We start from the raw sequence: 21,333 nt of genomic DNA on the forward strand, positions 1-21,333 counted from the left end.
ATGGGTGTATTTTTAACCATCCTCCTGGGCAAAAACTTGAACTGAATATTGTACCACAAAGGGCTAGGATGAGCATGATCTTCAGAAGTGAAAAAGTTGGACCCTAGAGACAAAATTCTGCAGATAAGCCTCATTGGGAAATGGCTTGAATGCATATTCTTCCAGAAACCCAAATCAACTTTTTTTTGTCTTTGTTATAGGGTCAAACAGGAGATGTCCTTACATTCTACAAGATCTACGTCTTGCCTTATTCCAGGAGCCCGTGGGCACATTTTTCAGCAAGTGCTGTGAGCACCACCTGCTTTGGCCACCTACAGTGGAATTAATCTAAGCCTTGAAAAGTACATAGAGCTGAAAGAGGAACAGGCAAGGAGCAACACTTCCTCCTTCAGCTCTATGTAATTTTCAAGGGATAAAAAGGCAACCATAATTTAGCGCCTCATGACCAAGGGGACGTTGAATGGGAGAGAGACTCAGAGGATTTGTTGAGCACCATTGTACCTATGGGCCACACGTGTGATGCCTGCCTTATCCTGTATGCTAAGTGAGTGCAATCTGCGGTTTCTGGGTTAGAGACATGCTGAATTTCAGGATACGGCACACATACAGCCCTACTATTCTTTAATGTAACTGTTGCCTGCCTTGGCTGGTCAGCAGGATGGTAGCAATAAGGCACTAGCGTGAAAGGAGGTGTGAGTTGGTTAAAGATCTGCAGCCAGTGCTTATAGTAGTGGTGATTGCTCTCTTTCTACACAAAAGGTAGTAAAACGCCTACAGTATCTTATAGTGTACTTGGTGCTATTCCTGTCAATTTCGTACGAGGTGCTATTTTTACGTAGTATATATTTAGAACCAAAACAAACAAAAAACCCACAATACCTGTTCTTGTACATGAGCAAAACCTTTCAGATCATTAAACTAGAATGGGATCTCTACTTTGGTTGAGGTCCTAGTCTACTGCAGCACACTTATGTCCAATCTTATGCACAATTATCTGGGAGTGCAGGCCCTTGGACAGTGGGACTGGACTTGTAAACATGCATTGGGTTGCACTGATTAACATTAACCCACTAGTTACTTGAACCCCACATAAGGTTTATACCGCCCTCTGGTGGTTCTGGACCTACCACCAAGCAGGAACATTTGCTTTTAAATACAAGATCGTATGTAGTCCAGTGCACATTTTATTAAAATACTGCCTTCATTTCCAATCTACATTTTGCATATTTCACTGTTACACACATCCTGTATTTCTGCCTAGGAGTGGATGTAATGTTCAGACAGGATCATGCAGCATGGGTACGCTATAGTATGCATACCTTAGCATGCATACTGTGGACTGGTCCAGCATCTAGCCAATTTAACAAGGGTGGGAACTGAATTACAGTGGCTCAGTCCATCACAGGGCAGCAGACAGAAACTAGAGGGAGGAGGAGAACATTTCAGTGGGGGAACCTTTGATGTCCTTCCAGCCTGTTAAATCCACATTTGTATCTTCTTTCATTCTCTATAGAAGAATCAAAAGGAATAGCCCTATACATATCAAATACTGTATAGCTGCCCTCTTTATTTCTGAAATAAATCCATATTCTTGCATTGAAATTCACTCTGGTTTCTGCATTTTTAAAGGAACTGATGAAGTTTTGGTTTTGCTTTTTTAAAAAAGTTTGGGATTGGGATGTATTCCCGCCCCCTTCTCTTTCCCAACACAAAGTCAAAACTATAAAAAGGGGGGTGGAAGGAAAGCACCCATAACTAGGTAATGGTGATCACAGGGTGGAATATTAGAGGGCATGCTCATAAATAACACTTAGGAAAACAGACATTTCAGCAGATGGAGTGTCAAAACTGGATTTCCTCGGTTTGCTTCAACTCGGTAGAGGGTTTGCTCTTCACTCCCGCGCAGGGGACACCTGCAAACCCTGCAGGGAACAGGTTCCTCTTATAGGTGAGGGGTATAAAAGGGGGCCAGGTACGTGGGGCTAAAAAAGGAGGGAAAGGGTCCCCCTCCTGCAGCCAGGGGAAGGGGAGCTGCCCCGGGGAAGAGGACGCTGGCCGAGGCGTACGAGGGGAAAGTCTGGTAGGCCAGGCTGCTGGGGCCTGGCGGACTGGGGCTGCCATCTCCTCCGGCGGGCAATGCGCTGTTCCCCGGCTGCGCCGCGCCGTCGCCCCCGGAGTTCTGTTTCTTCCATTTGGTCCTTCGGTTCTGGAACCAGATTTTGACCTGCGTCTCGGTCAGGCTGAGCGACAGGGCCAGGTTGAGGCGCTCGCACACCGACAGGTACCGCGTGGCTCGGAACTTGTTCTCCAGAGCCACCAGCTGCTCGTAAGTGAAGGCCGTCCGGGCCCGGCGAGGCTTGGCGCAGCTGGGCTCCGCTCGGCGCCTCTTGGACGGCGCCGGCGGCGGAGGCGAGCCGGGATCGTCCAGGTCCGAGGACGAGGAGGGAGGGAAGTCGGGCGAGGGGAGCGGCGCGGGGCCCGGCTCCTCGGGCTCCGATGCCTCCAGGGCGGCCGCTTCGCTCTCTCCGCTGCTGCTGCCATCTGGGGAGACACACAAGGACAGAATGAGGCCAGGGGCCTTTCCCGACCCGCCTTAGGGCCGCTTCCCTGCCCGGAAGCGGGTCCTCTCCGCCCGGATCCGCATCGCAGTCTCCGCGTAATTGCGCACATGGCCTAATGAGCCGCCCGATGGAGCGGACGCTAAATTCATCACGTTGGCGGAAACACACACACACACACACACACACACACGGGTCGGAGGGTCTTAGTCCTGGAAACATGCGCGGCGACTTAAAAAGAAATTGTGCGCATAGAGTCAGAAAAGGCCAGTCACGAGCAGCGCTGCCTTTTTAATCAGTGCGGTTGAGTATACGCAGAGTGCCTTCCCCCCTAGAAGTTGCCAGTGTTCACATCGGGACGTACAGGGGGAAATTGCCAAATAGGGCGCATCCCCGTTGCTGGACCCTTGAAAGAAAGTTAACTTTCCACATTTAAGTCAATAACTGAACCAGAAATGGACAAGTAAAAGAGGATCTGGGTTCCAAACATGCTTTCCTGGAAGTTAACCCCCTCGAAATCAGTCGGACTTCAGAGAAAGCATGTTTACGATGTGAGCGTTAACATGAACTTGTTTTTCTTTCAGGGATCTAAACACGTCCCTCCCCTTCCCCCAGCAGAGACTCATTTTGTCCTCTCGGTATCTACCTGTCCGGCTTCTGATGCCTCCTCTGCAGGGACCTTGATTTCAGTTCCAGGCATGCCTGAGCCCAGGTACTTCCAGTTTCAATAAAGGTGTTTCATAGAATCATAGTGTTGGAAGGGACTCCGGGGGTCATATAGGCTAGCCCAACCCCCTGCGATAGTGGAGTCTCAACTAAAGCATCATGACAGATGGCCATCCAACTTCTGCTTTAAAAACCTCCAAGGAAGGAGAGTCCACCACCTGCCGTGGGAATGTGTTTTAATATGAGGGTGAGGGAAACAACTTTTTGGTGTGTACCTAAGGGGGCTTCTGCCCAACAAGACAAGAGCTTTGATGGGCGCCAGTGCAGTGCAACGCTTAAGGAACTACGGGGGACCAGGTTCAGCAATGAAGCTCACTGGGTCTACGTGGGCCAGTCACTGACTCAATCTAACCCAGTGGCGTAGCGTGGGTTATCAGCACCCGGGGCAAGGCAAGTAATTTGCGCCTCCTAACCCGTGGATTTGCGCCCCCTAACCCCCAGATGTTGCGCCCGGTGCGGCCGGCCCCCCTGCACCCCCCCACGCTACGCCACTGATCTAACCTACCTCACAAGGTTGTTGTGGGGATTAAATCAGGAGGAGGAAGAACTATGTACCTCGAGCTGGCATATAAATGCAATAAATAAATGGACGGGCCGATAAGACAACACGCAAGACTCTACATAGCCTGAGTCATGAATGAATGACTCGTGTCTGCTTTACCGCCCCATCCAAACTTGTCATTTCTTAGGCAGCCCCTTCCACCAGAATTATCATCTCAGAACTGGGGAACTAATTATGGCAGGAGATACAGATATTTTTAAGAAAGGGGGGAAAGTTAAGGAAACTTTTTTTGGTTTTGGTTTTTTTTAAAAAAAGAGAAGTAAATCCTCCACCTTCTCGCCACCCCCCACCCCGCCCTCCTTCCCGTTCTTTTCCATCTTCTTTTTCCCCGGCCGCACTAATAGAGTTTCAGATTTGTGAAGGGGCGGATCGATAGATGTCATCTATTAAAGGTAAGTTTTAATCGAACAATATTAGGATCAGACGGGGGGGAAGGGGTTTGAAGTTGGTACCGGCAAGCTGTGGGAAGGAGATACGCGGGAGTCGGTAATAGGATATCGATCAAGGGGGAGCGAAGGCATCCTCTGGTGGGGGAGGCCACAGGAACAATTATCTCGCTTGTCCTTCGCCCGGCGCGTCCCTCTGCCAATCAGGCTGCCACCCGGCCAGGCTGAGCCGAAAACAAGCGCGCCGGGCTGAGGCTTCCCGCGCAGACCCGGCTGGGGGCGCGGCGGACTCCGCCAGGGGGACCGCGCTGCGCTCGCCGTGTCCCCTTCCGCCGCTTCTTAAAGGGGAAACGCAGCCGGGCCGAGGGGCCTGGAAAGCGGCGACCTTCCGCGGCCCCGAGAGGAAGCGAGAGAGGGGAGTGAGGAGGATGCACCTCGTCCGTAGTAATAGCCCAATCCAGGCGTTTAGCTCCGCCACGGACCCTGTCTTGAATGCGAGGAGGATTCACACGTACACAGAAATGAAAAGCAAAAGGTGACTTCCTTCCCCAGACCCTGGGGATTCGTCATCCATCATCCACAACATTATCGGCATTTTAATTCACGGCAAGTCCTGTGTCTTTAACAGGTGCAGGTGGGGGGCGGAGATTCAGCTTGCCATCACTGCTTCACCGGTTGAATTTCCGCCTTGCCTGCACCTCTTAAGGGCAGACGGAGGCCGCTGCTCCCGCGTCGCACCACCCCAGTATTGGGTTAAGAGTTTGTTTTAAAGTTATGTTAAGCAGCCTCCGCCCCCGGGGGTTAAAGTTTTACCAAGGAAAAGCCGCCTTTCTGCGCTCTCAGCCAACAAACTGGGGTTGGACTAGATGACCCTTGGGGTCCCTTCCAACCCTAGTACGCTCTGTGAAACTGAATTTAAGCCAAGCCCCGCTTCGACCCACAAACTAAAAAGTTAACCGTTGCTGCGCATCGTTCCCACGCTTGGTGTCCCATCAAGAAGCACAGCAGCAACCCTGGGATAGTCTCACACGCTCCCCTGCGGTTCAATAGCCACGGATCTATAGGGCGACCATATATGCATGGGATGGTGAATCCCAGTAAAACACTATAATCTATTAAAACTTTTAATGGGTCACACAAGCCTTTTTCTCTCTCCCCCCCCCCACCCCCTCTGGAAGTTATGCTAAGAAAGACACCTGGAAGCATCGTTTGCTGCTTTCCAGAAATGGGCCAGCTCGGAAGTTTTCCTGAACCCCAGGCAAACCGCGCGGATCAGATAAAAGCAGAACGCGCCGCCTACCATGATATGCCTCTAGTTTATTCCTCCTGCTGCTCGGGTGCCTTTCCACGTCAACTCTTCCCAAACTTTTCTCCCGCTGCCCCGCGTGGGAGACGCTCTCCCTCCTCCCTGCTGCTGGGTTGCTCTTCCTGGTAAATTTCTGAGGATCCAGGATGTCCAGGATGGAGAAGGAGATCTTCGTGTGGATGGGGGCTCCTTTGGCCCCACTCTCCGGACAGTCCAGCATTCCCCGCTCCGAGTCCCGGGTAGATCTGCGACGGCCCAAGCTTGGCAGCAAATGCGCGGCCAGGTGAAAAGCCAGCCCCGCTTTCCCTCGGCAGACGCGCGGCTTGAGCCCGGGGGGAGGCTGTCCATAAGAGGCAGGAGGGTCTCTCTCGGATGCACCCAGCGCGGACTTCGGAGAGGTTTGTCTGGAGAGAAGGGGGATCTCCGGGGTGGGTGGGGGGAAGTGAGGGAGAGGAGAAAGAGGAGGATCCAAGATGAACAAGCGAAGGAGGCTGCGATTGGAAGGAAGGGGCTTGCAATCCACCTACTACTGCCACTTTCCTTCTGCTTCCTTTATTATTCTGTGGTTGTTGGGGTGTGTGTGGTTTTTTTTTATAAAAAAATCCTGCTGCCCGCCCAAACACGTGGAGAAGAGGACAAGCCTTGGAAATGGTATTTTAATCGATGAGATTGCAGCCTTTCCGCTCCCTCCCCTCCTATAGGGTATGAAGTGACAGTGAAACGTGTTTGCTATAATAAATGAGTCACTAGGGTAAGAAGGGAGATGCTCACTTCTTTCCCCTGGAGGTATTTCCGAGGGGATCGCAGGAGGCTTTGTTGTTGAGGGGCATTCATTCGGGAAGAGGAAGAGCTGCCATTCCTTTGTAACCTACAGTCTCTGGAATTCTGTGCCTTTATAAGAATGCCCAGGCAATACAGAATCTTAAATCTCTAAAAGGAAGGACATCCAAGGCCTACTGTAAGGTCTAACTCTCCCAGTGCACTGTGGGCAACTGGAAAACACAGTTGCAAGGGAATAGAAGTCACAAATACAGTATACTACAGTGGTACCCCGGGTTAAGTACTTAATTCGTTCCGGAGGTCTGTTCTTAACCTGAAACTGTTTTTAACCTGAAGACCACTTTAGCTAATGGGGCCTCCTGCTGCTGCCGCACCGCTGGAGCACAATTTCTGTTCTCATCCTGAAGCAAAGTTCTTAACCTGAAGCACTATTTCTGGGTTAGCAGAGTCTGTAACCTGAAGCATATGTAACCTGAAGCATATGTAACCTGAGGTACCACTATCTTTTTTTATAGGTAGCCTGTGTACCATCACTTGAGAGTAAGGTCACACACCCGGGAGCCCTCTTAAATGTGGTGGGACTAACTTCTGAGTAGATGTGTATAGGATTGCCCCGTAAGTCCCCTCCAAACCTGCACAACTATATTTAAAAAGGATAAAAGGTTTTGTTTTGTGTGTTTTTTAACAAAGAACAAAGCAAAATTTTGAACATTCAGAGATTAAGAAGTTAGAAACATTTCCATGAAATTGCAGAAAATTCAGATGATGAGCACATTCACAAAACCAGGTGCTATTCATCCAAATTATAATCTGGAATTATTCTACCACTTTCATTTCACAAGTGCTTTACAATCTATATCAGCTTTAGTCTTGCAGTACTTGGCACTGTGAACATTGTTATTTCTCTTTTGCAGATGGAAAACAAAGGCTCGGAGAATGGCCTGTCTGGTACCACCCAGTGAGCAGCTTTGAAATGGAACCTGCTTTCCTGGGAACTTGAGCAACTTACTTTCTTCTAAAGCAGCCTTCACCAACCCGGTGAGACTGGTGAGTGATGAGTGGTGTGGGCCATGGGTGTAGCTGGGGGGGGCAAGGAGGGGCAGCTGCCCCCCAATCAAGTAAACCAATACAAAATACTTAACTAACTGAGGGTCTGCCCCCTAACATAAAGCCTGGCTATGCCCATGGTGTGGGCCACAACAGATGCCTGGAGGGAACCTAGTGGCAAAGCACTACTCTAAACTATATTGGTTCCCACTGGAATAGCATCTAACCAGCTTCTGGATTGCTAATGTGGAACAGACTCCCTTCTCTCAACAAATAAACATTGTGCAGTAGGGTACTTGCATCCTATCAGCTTTCTCTATGACAGCTCCTAAACTGTGGTATTTCATCTCCAGAGACATGCATCTAACATCATAATTATTCACTTTTGCTGTATGCTGAAGACTTGCCTCTTTGCACCCGAGTTGTTTAGGACCCACCCTATTCGTCTATGCATACAAATCAGAAACATATATTATTTCTCTTTTATTGGTAATGAGAATTCACATGGAAGATGGCGTCCTGTCCCCCACGTTACCTACAAGTCCGCCCCTTGTTTGCAAACCAATTTGCAATAGAAAAGAGAACCCATTTTGAAAGAAATCCCAGTAGCAAAATAAAGTAATTACAAATGCACATTCTAGTTTGAAAAGCAAAGTGGGCTGCCAGATTTTGAAAGTAAGCAAGAAAATTCAAAGCACTCCAGTAATCTGCAGGAGCAGTTCGAGAACATACCCTAATACCCACTGTCAGGGGTTCAGGAGCAGAGGCAAGGGCAAGGGAGGAAACAGAGAGCGAGGGGGAGGAGGCAGAAGAAAGGATGAGTGATGACGACGACCCGAGATCTCCGAGTCTTTCCAGTGAATCAGAAGATTCACAGAAAGGAGCACCAGTGGCCAGGGCAAGGGGGGAGCCTAGGGGGACACCCCAGGAAGAAGGGACAAAAGGGGGTTCAGAGGGGAGCAGTTGGAAATCGGGACCAGCGTCACCAACAGAGAGCAGGGGAGAGGAAGGGCGTCAGGTATCAAGCGCTGGCAGCTCACAACAGGAGGGAGGGCACGAGTCAGGAGTGGCCACACCTCCATCGGGGAGCGAAGAAACGGTCAGACGGAAAGTGGAAGGTTGGGCGCGCGCGCCAAGTTCAAATGCACAGGAAGGTGGCGCAGTAAGCAGCCCGGAAAGGGAGCCAGGTCCTAAAGCCCGGCGCAAGGAGGCAGGAGGGTCCGGGGGGTCGGCGTCAGAAGAATCCAGGAAGGAAGAGACCCAGGGGGGCAGAGGGACCCAGAGAAGAACAGTCAGGCGGAAAAGGTGGAGTAAGGCTAGGATATTAAGTTGGTGTACAAGGGGCGGAGACTCAGACGGAGCTTCACCGGTCTAACCCATAAGACGTAGAGTTGCACGCAGCAGCTGGAGAATGGAAACTGTAACTCAATAAAGACTTTTACAAAGTGATTGCTGGCTAGCGTGATCCTCTGTGAGCTAGGATCTGGAAGCAGCTCTGACACCCGCCTTCTTCTCAATGCAGTTTATAATGTGGCGCCCGCCCTGTGGAACGCCCTCCCATCAGATGTCAAAGCGATAAACAACTACCTGACATTCAGAAGACATCTGAAGGTTCAGGGAAGTTTTTAATATGTGACATTTTAGTGTATTTTTCATCTTTGTTGGAAGCCGCCCAGAGTGGCTGGGGAAACCCAGCCAGATGGGCGGGGTACAAATAATAAATTATTATTATTATTATTATTATTATTATTATTATTATTATTATTATTATTAATGTGAACCAATGTCCCACCATTTTAAAAAGGGTAAATTAGAAAGTTTTCAAAATCTATCAATTCCACCTGGAAATAGCACTGAGTAATGACCCCTCCTTCCCACACCACTATTTTACCAAGGAGTAATAGGTTAGCCAATAATATTGTTAGCTAGTATAGGGTAGGTCAGGGAGAGGAAAATCAGCCAATTACAGTTTTAGTCCTGTCCCTAGTGGGTGTTTTGAATCAGCCTTTTAAATGAGAATGTTCCTTTAGTATTTCACATTCAAAACCTGTTATTTCCTCTACTGCCACAGCATTTATCCAAGTTATCCTCTGCGATACGAAGCTTTGCAAACCATCTGCTGCTTAGAACTTTCATCTTTGCTACCTTTAGTGCATGCAAATAGTCATCTATTAAAACAGAGTTTTTCAACCTTTTTGGGTCCACTGCTCCATTGACCAACTACATTCTTTTGGTGGCACCCCTGTGGGGCTCAGGAGCCCAGTTATGTCACCCCTTAGCTACAGAGCTGGCAGCCTCTGGCGCTTTTTTGAACACCCTTGCCTGTGGAGTGTTCCCTCTGCCTCCTCTCTTCTCCCCTCTCATTGGGAGTTTCCTGGGCAGCTGCAGCTGCCACCCCTGGTCTCTGAGCCCCAAAGAGAGGTGCCACCTCCCACTGCCCCACTGGGGCCTGGGAAGCACCACCTGGCCAGCCCCAGAGGCACCATTCGCCTGGAGAGCTTGTAGCTGCAACAAACACCCACACAAGTCTTTGGGAGGCAGAGATGTGAGAGGACACCAGAGATGGGAGGGAAGGAAAGAGGGACAGAGGCCAGTATTGCCCACGGCACATCTGATCATCATTCAAGGTACCCCAATGCACACTGGTTGAAAACAACTGTACTAAAACTAGCCCAAGCCATTGTGTTCTAAAAACAACATCCAATAGAGGAATTGTGTTAACTGGGATCCTCTGATTAGAATAACAATACAATGAACATTCTTATTCCACTATGTATGGTTGATATTCTGCAGTACCCATACCTATTAAATCTCCTGCTGTAGACCATAATCACAAGATTTCAATAACTGATCTTCATTCAGAAAGCACTAAACTACACTGGGCAGCTTGGAAATGTGGAGTACTCAAAGGAAAAGGAATGATTGTAGGTCTGTGTTGTAGGGACACAGAAGTGGGTGCCTTGTTGCTGTCATTTGACAATTGACTGGTTTAAATATTTCTATATATTTCTATTGGGAGGGGAGGGTGTAAACCTCCATGCACACTTTCCTGGGAATAATTAATTGATGTTAAGGCTAATAAGCTTTAGAGAGTAAGTTTTAGAGGTTAAGGCTAGTAAGTGCAATTGAGTAGTCACTGACATGAGTCAGTTTAAGGCTTTTCTAGGGTTGTACAAACCATGTTAATCCGGAACAAAAATCTGGAGCACAAAAGGGAAAACTCAATTTTATTGATTACAGATGCAAGGCAAATACAATTTGAAACAAACATGCAAAAGGCTTCCTCCAGTGGTGGAAATAATTTCCCATCAATGATGCCTCACTGTAACTTCAAGTTGCACCTTCTGCAAAGTGGAATTGAGGGCAAGGCTTTACACATGAAACAGGCAGGGCAGCTGTGGAACCTGTTGTCCACTGAGTTCTTCATAGCCTTGTCTTCAGTTGATACAACTGGAGTTTGTTGTGTCAGCCACCAACTCAGATGACTTTAAGACATGTCTGATGGTCACACTTTGAGCATCTCCTCTCCTGTCAGGTGGGGACCACTCTCCACATCCTTGTGACTGTTTCCTCCCCCCCCCTTGCACCTTTCTCCAAAATGCAACTGGTTCCACAGCACGTTTGTGGGGAGGAGGGAATGGTGGCAGAGCCTCAAAGGAGTCTGCATAGGATCGAACAGTTAGCTCTGCTCTCAGACATAATTCATGTTTGAAAAGTAGAGCCATCGGTCAATTTTGCTTTGTGAGGCATTCATGGCAGCCCCATCATAAACAAGGGAAAGAAAACTCTATACCACAAGGAAGTTCAAATATGTCATGTACCTGTACCACAGTTGTACAAGTGCTCAATATAAATAATGCCAACATATTTGAAAGCTACCTTAAACCTGGACTACCAAATAATGATCATAATTATATCATGAAATTGCCTACCGGTAGAGTAAAAACTGGAAATACAGGAGAAGATATGAGGTGTAAATAAGAAATAAAGGAAAATAACTGAAGAGAAAGAAAATAGGTGAATAAAGAAGACATACACAGTTAAATAAAGACACATCTCTGTTTCTTGGCCAGGGTGAAAAATAGGCAAAAAGAATGTGATCCACTGGTAAAAGATTCCAGGCAGTGACATAAATATTGTCTGTGGGGATAATCTTACAAACCATTATTTATCTGGCAGTACATATTAGTCTTCTCCCTGGGGTAGATTCTGCCACCATTACTCATGTTGAGAAGCAGCTTACATGGCAATTGGTCCCATTGAAATGAATTACTGTTAGAGATTCATGTAGGTGTGCTTTTACTGTGGTTGAAATTTAAGTTATTTATATATTGATATTGTATATGTGCATGTGTATATGGGAAGTAAGTAACAGTATAAGGCTCTGGGTCATATTTGGTGAACATTTCACAAAACATTTCAGAATGAGTGTAATTATTGAAAGGGTTAATCATACAAACAGATACGTTAAAATAGTATAACAGCACAACATTATTTTTACAGCTTTGGACTTTGTGGTGCAACCAATTGCTCTGGAAATAAAGCTCATTTGATTTGTCTTTTGATTTCATAATGTTCTCATACAATTCAGACTTGTTATTTATGAGTGTGTGCTACTGAGCCTATTTGAAAATCAAATATATCCCAGTTGTTTGGATTCTTTTTTCTTTCAAAATAGCCCCCAACCTAACAAACCTGTGTTTATGTTGAAAGACAAAAAGCATGTCAGTTGATATATAGGCCAAAGTGGAATATATTATTGTGAATTTACTGTAATCATTGTTCTAGCTGACTGGGTTTTAAGTCATGAAACAGATAGAGTAACTTAAAAGTATCAATTTTAGGGCTAAAGGGCTTCTTTAAATATTGTCAGTTCACCAACGCACATGCACACACAGTCTGCCTGGCTTTGGTTTGTTTTTCAGCACAGGCAGACATTAAAATTCCATCTGAGTGCTGTCTTTAAATTGCTTTGATGCTAGGTGGGTTTCAACCCTGACCTGTCCTGACGGCAAGTGATGGCTGTTACAAGCTTCGGATCAATATTCATAGCGGGTGTCCAGGACTGATAACACTATCCAAGACAATGTTCCCTATCAGTGTGGACAGCTGAGATATTGTACCATTAGCGGTGTTGTTTTAAATAACCTGATCCATTTCTGGGTCTATATAATGAATTTTACAGTTTAGATATTATCTTTAAGAAGAAGCGACTCGTAGCAGTGAGGCAAATCAATGGTTCCAAGACTCCTTGGCTTTTCTTGAAATAAAGTAGACTATAATTCCAACACTGTTTCTTATATATTCTTGAATTGTGGCAAGCCAGTGATTGTGTTAACAATAAAAAGCATCTGCACTTTATCAAGAGAGTAAAAAAAAACAAACCCACACAACATTGCCTAAGTTTGAACATACTTGATAAAATCTCTCATATAGTCATAAAACACCATGGAACGGGCCACTTCTTTCCACAACAAACTAATGAGGTTTTAAGGTATTTGTATAAGGTGGCAGTCTGGTGCTTTATAAACTGAGAGTGGCTAACCTACAACCCAATTAAGACCAGAGCTCACATGCTCACTTTGGCAGTAACCCTCCCTCTATTGAACACAGTGGAACTTATTTCAGAACTAATATGCATAGGATTGGGCTGCCACACCTAGTTGATGTGTTTTCGTCTTTCAGATGGTCCAATTTTGAAGCCACATCAGATTATATGACCTTTTGGTCAATTCTGGCTCAATGTTGCCTAAGTTTTAAGTTACTTATATACTGTATATTCTTTTCAGTTAAACTATTTGGGCACAAACCTAAGAACTCTGGTGAAATGAGTGTTTATAGTCTATGGCCTTGACTGCACATGAATCAGCTAAAATAAAATGTTAGTTTTTGTTGCTATTGTGGGCCATTTATCACAAGTAGAGTGCATGCTTTGCATTCAAAAGGTGCTAGGCTGAGTCCCCAGCATCTCCAGGTAGGGCTAAGAAACTCTTGCCTGAGCTAGATGAGCCAATGGTCTGACTAAGTATAAGTTGGTTTCCAATCCCAATGCTCCATCAGTATACCTTTGTAAGCAGCAGGTGGGTAGAAATAGCAGAGAGCCCAGATAGCATCAGCTAAACATTAGGAGAAGCTACCTTAAAAGAGCTGTTTGACAGCAGAGGGGGTGGTAGAGGATTTTCTTCGCTGGAGGTATTTGGATAGCCATCTCTCAAGGATGTTGTACTTGCATCCTGTACTGCAGATCTTGGCTGGATTAGAACAGCCTTTTGTGTTGGAAGTGTAAAGAAAAGGAAGGGACTTTTTATCATATGTGGTGGGATTGTAATGAAATTAAAAAGTTTTGGGAAATGATATCCAATGAGCTGAAGAAAATGTTCCATCTAACATTTGTTTAAAAACCTGAAGCATTTTTCTTAGGGATTGTAGGAAAAGACCTGCCAAGGAAAGTGAAAAATATCTTCATGTATGCAACAACGGCGGCAAGAGTCTTAATAGCACAAGGATGGAAGAATGAGGAAATCCCCACTAAAGAATTATGGCAAGAGAAACTGATGGACTACGCAGAATTGGCAAAATCGACACACAAACTACGGGACAAGAATAACTGTGACTTTAAAGATGAATGGGAACCTTTTAGAAAGTACTTAAAGAAACAACAAAGTGAACTGGACTCCTTGGCAGGTTTTGAATAAACAATCACAAACTTTTTATTGACAAAAGCTAGTCAGATAAATTAAGGATCTATACAATTTTGTAAGATGCAGAGAATAACATTTGTTGATAAACCAGAGAGAGGAGCTGAGGGAAGTCAGGGGAGGGGGGTTACTTTATGGGGAGGGGGAAGGTGAAAAATAGGGGGGAATTAAGGCTGATATGTTTTTTGATAAAATGTCTTGTTGAAATTCCTAATAACAAATATTTTAAAAAGAAAAGAAAAAAGAACAGCCTTTTGGATCTCCAGGTGTTGCTGCACTAAAATTTCCATTGCCACAGACTAAGCTGGCTAGGGCTAATGGGAGTTAAAGTCCAACAACATCTGGGCACTCAAGGTTGAAGAACTCTGCACTGGGTGATTTCCAAGACCCCTTCCAACTGTATAGTTCTATTATAAGTATTACTCTATTTCTATCAAAAAGTCCCCAAGACTACTCAACCAATCTGCATCAACATGTGTTATTAGAAAGCCCATCAGCTAAGAAGAAAGATGAAGAGGTGTGATTTAACAAAAGTTGCTAATAAAATCTGGCATTTAGATCTGATGGCCCTTTTATGGCACCTGAAAGTGTGCATTGGACTGGCCCATCTGAAACATCAGAGAAGTTAAGTCAATGGCAGCCGGAGGGGCTTTGAAAGCACCCGGCCACACTTGATATCAGAATGGATCAGCCAGCAGTTTCAAAAGAGGCAGTACATAGGCACAAAGGTTAAGATGTGAAGAGGGGAAGAGATAAGGATGAGATTTCACGGAGAAAGGAGTATACCCTAACAGAGAGATGAGCCCGTAGTTAATCCTGAAATTGTGGTGCTGGTCTGTGAGCCTCGCTGTGTTCCTGTTCTTGGATCATTCTCCACAGCCACACTTCCCATAATTGTTCCTGCCTTTTCATCTCTTCTCATCCTCTCTATCTCATAAGGCAGAGATGGAGAAGCTGCAGCTCTCCAGATATTCTTGGATGCCAACTCCCATCAGCTGTAGGCAGCATGAACAATGGTCAGGGATGATGGGAATTAGTGTGTGTGTGTGTGTGTGTGTGTGTGTACCTCCTAACTTCATCAAACTGCGTAAGACCACATGCATTTATTTACTGCATTCTATCCCACCTTTTTCTCCAAGGAGCTCAAAGTGCCATATATGGTCATTTAATCCCCACAACCACCCTGTGGGGTAGGTTCGGCTGAGAGGTTGTGACTGCCCAGTGAGCTTTGTGGCCAAGGAGGGATGTGAACCCTGTTCTCTCAGGTCTGACACTATAACCACTGCACTACACTGGCATTCCTGCTCGCTCTCGCTTGCTAGGGTCCCCATGGGATTGGTTTGACCTCCCTGCGGCACTGTCCACAGCCAAGAATTCTCCACAACCTGTTAGCTCAGTGGGTTACAGCATGGTGCAGGTTGCAGGATTGATCCTCGTAAGGGACAGCTGCATATTCCTGTATTGCAGAGAGTTGGACTAGATGATCCTAGGGTTGCCACCTTTGTTCTGGCAAAAATACAGGACAGGGCGGGGGGCAAATTATTTTTCACCCGGTGCTGAAGCGAATTCAAAGCAATCCATTTACAATCTATTGCAGCCTAACAGGATCGCCCCTCTGGAATTTGTTGTCACACACACATGCCTCATACACATGAATTTTAAATCTGCGTGTGCATTGCTACCCAGTGCTTAAATACATGACCTTTCACACACACACACGCATTTGGAGAGGATCCCTAACCTGACACACAGAGTAGCCTTGAAATACAGGGCAAAGCATTTTACATTGAAATATGTATTATACAGGACAGGTGGCAACTTTTCCAATTCTGGAATTCTGTGATTCTACGCCCAGCCCCCAGCCCCCCCAATGTCCCAGGCAGCGCCGATCAACGCCCGTCTACTCGGAAGCAAGTCGGCGGCGCTCACTCCTCCAGCAACTGCTTGCAGGCCCTGAGGCGCCGTTCGCAGCCTCCGCGTCGGCGGGCGACTACATTTCCCAGACGCCTCGGCGGGCAGGAAGGGTTTGGGAGGCGGCGGCGGCGGAGAATGTGCGCGCTGGTTGTGGGCAGGCTGCACGGGCTGCTCTGGGCGATGGCGGAGTGGGGGAAGCACCTTGCGGGCGTGGAGGGGCTGGTGCTAGACATCAGCGGGGTGCTTTATGACAGTGGAGGCGAAGGAGGCGGAGTCCCCATTCCCGGATCTATAGAAGCAGTGAAAAAGTAAGTGGGGACCCGCGGAGCCCCCAGGCTGCAAGTTTCTTGTCCTTCACAGAACTCCTTCCCTCTGGAGAGCCCAGGAGACCTGTCCTCCTCGTACAGCGTACAACCATTTATAATGTCGGAGCCCTTGTGGGAGCTGCGAGGAGGAGGAGGAGGAGCGCACTGCAGTCGTGCTTTTTCTCAGCGAGAAAAGGGGTTCAGATAGGGAACGTCTTTGCACTTTGCCTCTCGCACTTGAAAGGGAAAAAATGCCAGGGGGAAAATAAAAGGCGAGATTCCTTCGGCGCGGTTGTAGAGCAGGGCTGCCAGCCCTGGTTGGTTTAGGAACGTAGGTAGCGGCTCCATCTAGCTCAGCGCTGTCTACACTGACTGGCAGTGGCTCGGCAGGGTTTCAGGCAGCGAGCCTGTCCCTCCCTGACCCGGAGATGCCACAAGTTGAACCAAGGACCTTCTGTAGGCAACACGTGAACTCTGCTACTGAGCTGCAGTCCTTCCCACACAGCTGGCAAGTCATTAAAATATAACAGGTAGGATCTGAAGATTGTCTGTGAGCCACACAACCTCTGAAGTGAATGAAGTCCTGCCCCCTGATCTCCCCCTCAGGTTGGCTCTCAGTGGCTGTTGTAGTAGATTGACACACATTCTGTACACATGCACACACATTTTAGCTGCAATGGCCACATGTTCTGTCAGCTAATGCTGATGATGCACCCCAGACATTGGTATACTTCATTTACAAATAGCTTAGAAAGCTTGTGCATCAACAAAGGAGGCTTTGTTAAGCTGCTACAATACACTTGTTTTTGTTGTAACAGGCTAACAAAACAACTAGAGAATGTATCAAAGTTGCATATCTTCTATACTCCCATTATTTTTAATCTCATCACTACAACTGTAGTGTTTTAAAAAAAACAACAGCTAGCGTTTTAAAATATGGTTGCATAAAGCAGTTAAAAACTGTTTCTTCTAATGAATAGAATGAGCATTAAGAGAAAACCTTTTAAAAATTTGACAAGATCAGATGAGCAAGCTGAAGTGTAGCATGATCTCTAATTAAAATCAAAATAAAATGTGTTTTGTAAAATATATATTAACTGTTGAGGTATTATCCCTAAAAATAAGTGTCTGGTAAAAATGCAGTTACCGTATTTTTTGCACCATAACACTCACTTTTTTCCTCCTAGAAAGTAAGGGGAAATGTCTGTGCGTGTTATGGAGCAAATGCCTACGGGTGGCGGGGGGATCTGCTGCAGTCGTGAGCAGAGGATCCATGGTTCCCCTTCCTTCCCTCCTCCATGGCTCACTTTGAAACAGCAAAGCGGAAGAGGAGCCGCTTACACAGGTGTAAGCGACTCCTGTCTGGTTGGCTGCTTTAAACCGTGCTCTCTGTCCCTCTCTCCTCCCCACTCAACTCGCTAAATAGCAGCAAAACTTTTCAGCTCTCTAAGCCGGGGAGGAGGGAGAGAAGCAGAGCCTGCTTGTTTTAAAGGAGCAAAGCGGGAGAGGAGAGGAGCCTTCTTCCCTTATACCCCTCTTCTGCATTATTAGCAGCATCCTTCTCCACACACCCCACGCTGCTCCTTGTCCCTTGAGTGTTTTCCCTTCCCTCCCCACTTAAAACGTGGTTACAAAGCACGGATCCACATGGATCCTCAGGATTTTTGCATTGGGCTACCCCAAACTCACTGTCAGATCACATGTCTGTGGCCACAGCATGAACCACAAAAATCATAATCCACTGTTTCGTTTAGAATATTTTTTTTCTTGTTTTCCTCCTCTAAAAACTACGTGCGTGTTATGGTCAGGTGCGTGTTATAGAGCGAAAAATACGGTAATTTATCCAGAATTAACATTATACATTATACATAATACTTTGAATTACAGGGAAGGAGGGCAGGACAAGGTCTCTTGTCAAATCTAGTTGTGCTTGTAGGAAAAAACAGATTTTTTTGAAGTAGAACACACCTCAGGCAGGTGATCTTATTGTGGCGTCTTTGTCCTGTTAGAGTTTCCTAGTGCGGTGAGTATTGAGATGATTCCTTTGATTCCTTTTCTTTACTGCCTGGGGGTACAAAAAATTCATTGCTGCTGAGAATACAGTGGTACCTCGGGTTAAGTACTTAATTCGTTCCGGAGGTCCGTTCTTAACCTGAAACTGTTCTTAACCTGAAGACCACTTTAGCTAATGGGACTTCCTGCTGTCGCTGCGCCACCCGAGCACGATTTCTGTTCTCATCTGAAGCAAAGTTCTTAACCTGAAGCACTATTTCTGGGTTAGCAGAGTCTGTAACCTGAGGCGTATGTAACCTGAGATACCACTGTAATGGCTACTTCTCCTTCACAGAAAATGGGGTGGCAGTATTAACACTGATAGGAATATGAAAAATAGAATCATGAACATACAGGGGCCATCTAGTTATCCTTTGCTGTGCGGTGCAGAATCACCCTTGTACCAAGCCCCTACAGATGAATTCATGCAGTCCGAAATATTATGTATCTCAGACAAATATGTGGCAGAAAAATTCATTGAAATTACTTCTGTAACAAGTCAATCTACAACCCGGTGGGCAAAGTCAGAACAACAACAACCAACCCAGGGTTGCTTACCCAGAAAGGATTCCTCCTCCTGACTCCACATATGATAATCAGTGAAAGCTTGAGTGTGAGTAAACTAAACCCTCTTTCTTTCTTATAGACTTCCCAAGACAATTTATATTAATAATAAAATTTCATTAAAACATACAGTGTGAATCACAAGAAAACCTTTTAAATAAGCTGTTGAGTCATCTGATGGAAAATAACTGGTACGATCCACCAGTATGTTGAGTAAGCCTTATTCACCTATTTTGCACGTAATGCTAAGCCAAATCATAGTTTAGTGTGAGCAAGCAAGTGTGTAATTTCCTGGATGAAAGATTGAAGCTGTAGCTACTTAGCATTTCATGAGGACCAATCAATTGGAGTTGCACAAGAGCACCAAATTATTCTCAATTAGAGAACCAGATATCCTTTTCTACTAGAGTTGCTCGTTCATAGCTCCCATTCATTTCAGCCTCTCATTGTGGCATTTCCTGATACCTTGGTGGAAGGAATCATGCTCACATGCAGGGTAGGAAGAAAATTTCTTTTGGCTCAAATGGGTCACACTTGAAGTATCAGAAATAAATCAAATTGGATATTTTGTAATTTTTATCTGTTCTAAATCTATTCATTGATCTAAGTTTGCATGTGGCCTCTTTGAACATGTGCAAAACAGTAGGGCAATGCGAAGGCACTTTCCCACTGTGGTTCTCCAGCAAGTGGTATTGTGTTTGTGATCCTGAATGTAGTCTTTAACTATTATAACTAGTGCCTGTTGATATCCTCATCTTCTGTGAATTTGTCTAATCCCCTTTTAAAGCTGTCAAAGTTGATGGCCATCAACCACATCTTGTGGTAGCTTATTCCATAGTTTAGCTATGCGCTGCATGTAGAAATGCCTCTGAAAGCCTGTGCTGAATCTCTTGCCCTTCGAGTTCATTGGATGACCTTGGATTCTAGTATTATGAGAGGGGCAGAAATCCTTTTTCTTTTCCCAGACTTTTGTCTCTGCAGATTGCTTTCTCATTACTTTGTGTTGCTTTGTTTTGCGTTTATTTTTAGTGCCATTTTCTGTTAGTGGGAACTTGTAAAATCCATAAAATATAAAATAAATAAAATGGGACTACTGTAGTGTATGTTGCAAGGCCTCTTCTGGTATTACACATATGGACCCAAAATGTCCAGGGAGCCTCCATGGATACAAAAGGCTCCCCACTTCACACAGCTGCCTTCCAGGAGTAGGAAGGCAATAAAAGTGGCAACTGGGTAGGTGGAGTTAGTGCCTTCGTTCTTGCTTCTTGCACCCCCTCACGTGTATTGTTGCCCATGTTTGTAGCAGCTGACAAGGGTGGCAGTCTCATTTTGCATAGTCTGACTGTGCAAGTTGCTCTATCTACAGTTTTTTTGGTTATGGAAAATGTGCTGTATTCTTTTGCTGAGAACCAAAATCTATTGAGGCTGTCATGAGTAACAGTGGATACTTACTTGGAAACTTTGCCCTTTTTTTCACATAATTAAGGCAGTGAACTATACATTAATTCTCTGCTTCACAATTGGATGAATATTACAAATTGTTTAAACCAAAGAGTTGTCTGTGCTGTCCTTGGAACCTTCGCTGTCTCTATTAGGCTTCGGTGTCTGTTGAGGTTTTTCAGTCGGACTACAAAATAGTAACCATATTGTTGATTGCCGTGCATGCTACAGCTCTTACGAGCTGTAATCTGTGCAGACAACTTAAGCTGTAATTTAACATCAGAAATATGTTGGTTGATATGGCAGCAAAACTAGAGGCTTCAGGCAAAATGGGCGATGCTGGCGTTCTGTTTGAATTGCTGGAAGCCTCTTGAGTCCAAGTCGTTCATTAGGGATTAGTATGTTTCAACAGTTAATTTGGCTTCAATGCTTATTTGACCCAAGGGAGAGTGGGAGACCATACTGAATCTTCAAAGTGTGCCTTGACATGCGAACTAATGATGGTCCCCAGGATGTTTAGTCCAAACAGTCAAATACATTTGGGCTAGGTCCGCGGTAGCAGAAGAGCGAGTGAAATTTGCTCAGGCTGAAAATAACTGTTGCATCTTCTGTGGCTGGGAGCCAGTGCTGGGTTATATAAATATAATGCCTGTTCACATTGCTTCCACATACTTGTAGCCTGTCACTATACTGTAAATTTGTTCTGAGCATGCTTTCCCAATTAGCCTATGAGATAGAAAATGCTTGAAGTCACATGTCTTTATAATGGGAGAATGGTAAGAGAGTCATTGAAATAAAGTTCGGAAAGAGGCTTGGATGGTCAGGGTTGGTTTATGACATTTTGCTGCCTAAGGTGAAGGATAAAATGGTTACCCTGAACCCTGTACATTCTAATACAGAAGCTAACGGGACTGGAAGTTGAATTTTATTTCAACACTGGTAGACAGAAAGTCTTCCTACTTCTTTGCAATTTCCCATGCGCCATTGTGGCTGTA

General features: G+C 45.7%; 2 protein-coding genes and 1 long non-coding RNA gene across 6 annotated transcripts in view; 1 reads left to right on the forward strand and 2 right to left on the reverse strand.

The window, feature by feature from the left end:
- Nucleotides 1-1,183: 1,183 nt before the first annotated feature.
- On the reverse strand, nt 1,184-5,919 carry NKX1-2 (NK1 homeobox 2). 2 transcript variants are annotated; one of them, XM_082222816.1, is made up of 2 exons: nt 5,533-5,919; nt 1,184-2,541 (listed from the first exon to the last, which is right to left on the reverse strand). In XM_082222816.1, exons 1-2 carry the CDS (start codon nt 5,756-5,758, stop codon nt 1,943-1,945), a joined length of 825 nt encoding a protein of 274 aa, XP_082078942.1. In that variant the 5' UTR covers nt 5,759-5,919; the 3' UTR covers nt 1,184-1,942. The 2 variants fall into 2 exon arrangements, 1 of the variants encoding a protein (XP_082078942.1); XR_014219880.1 differs by lacking the exon at nt 5,533-5,919 and adding an exon at nt 4,299-4,473 and having other exon boundaries at nt 2,446-2,541.
- Nucleotides 5,920-10,566: 4,647 nt separating this feature from the next.
- Nucleotides 10,567-13,632, reverse strand: LOC309532983. The gene is made up of 2 exons (XR_014220081.1): nt 13,503-13,632; nt 10,567-11,026 (listed from the first exon to the last, which is right to left on the reverse strand). It is a non-coding gene; the product is annotated as an uncharacterized lncRNA (long non-coding RNA).
- A 2,471-nt stretch (nt 13,633-16,103) lies between these two features.
- Nucleotides 16,104-21,333, forward strand: part of LHPP (phospholysine phosphohistidine inorganic pyrophosphate phosphatase) — a 109,439-nt gene continuing 104,209 nt past the window's right edge. Inside the window, exon 1 of one of the 3 annotated variants that reach the window (XM_082222811.1) lies at nt 16,104-16,285. In XM_082222811.1, the coding sequence (XP_082078937.1) occupies nt 16,113-16,285 (173 nt within the window). In that variant the 5' untranslated portion in view covers nt 16,104-16,112. The remainder of the gene's footprint in view (nt 16,286-21,333) is intronic. The other 2 variants (XM_082222813.1, XM_082222812.1) reach the window with 2 other exon arrangements.

Source organism: Podarcis vaucheri (genome assembly GCF_965113315.1).
Source record: "Podarcis vaucheri genome assembly, chromosome: 5".
In the NCBI taxonomy this organism is placed as follows: domain Eukaryota; kingdom Metazoa; phylum Chordata; class Lepidosauria; order Squamata; family Lacertidae; genus Podarcis; species Podarcis vaucheri.

Coding starts and splice junctions, on each gene's coding strand:
- NKX1-2 (XM_082222816.1), bottom strand. CDS start 5,758: ATGCTGGACTGTCCGGAGAGTGGGGCCAAAGGAGCCCCCATCCACACG. Junction 2,542..5,532: donor TAAACTAGAGGCATATCATG/GTAGGCGGCGCG, acceptor GTGTCTCCCCAG/ATGGCAGCAGCAGCGGAGAG.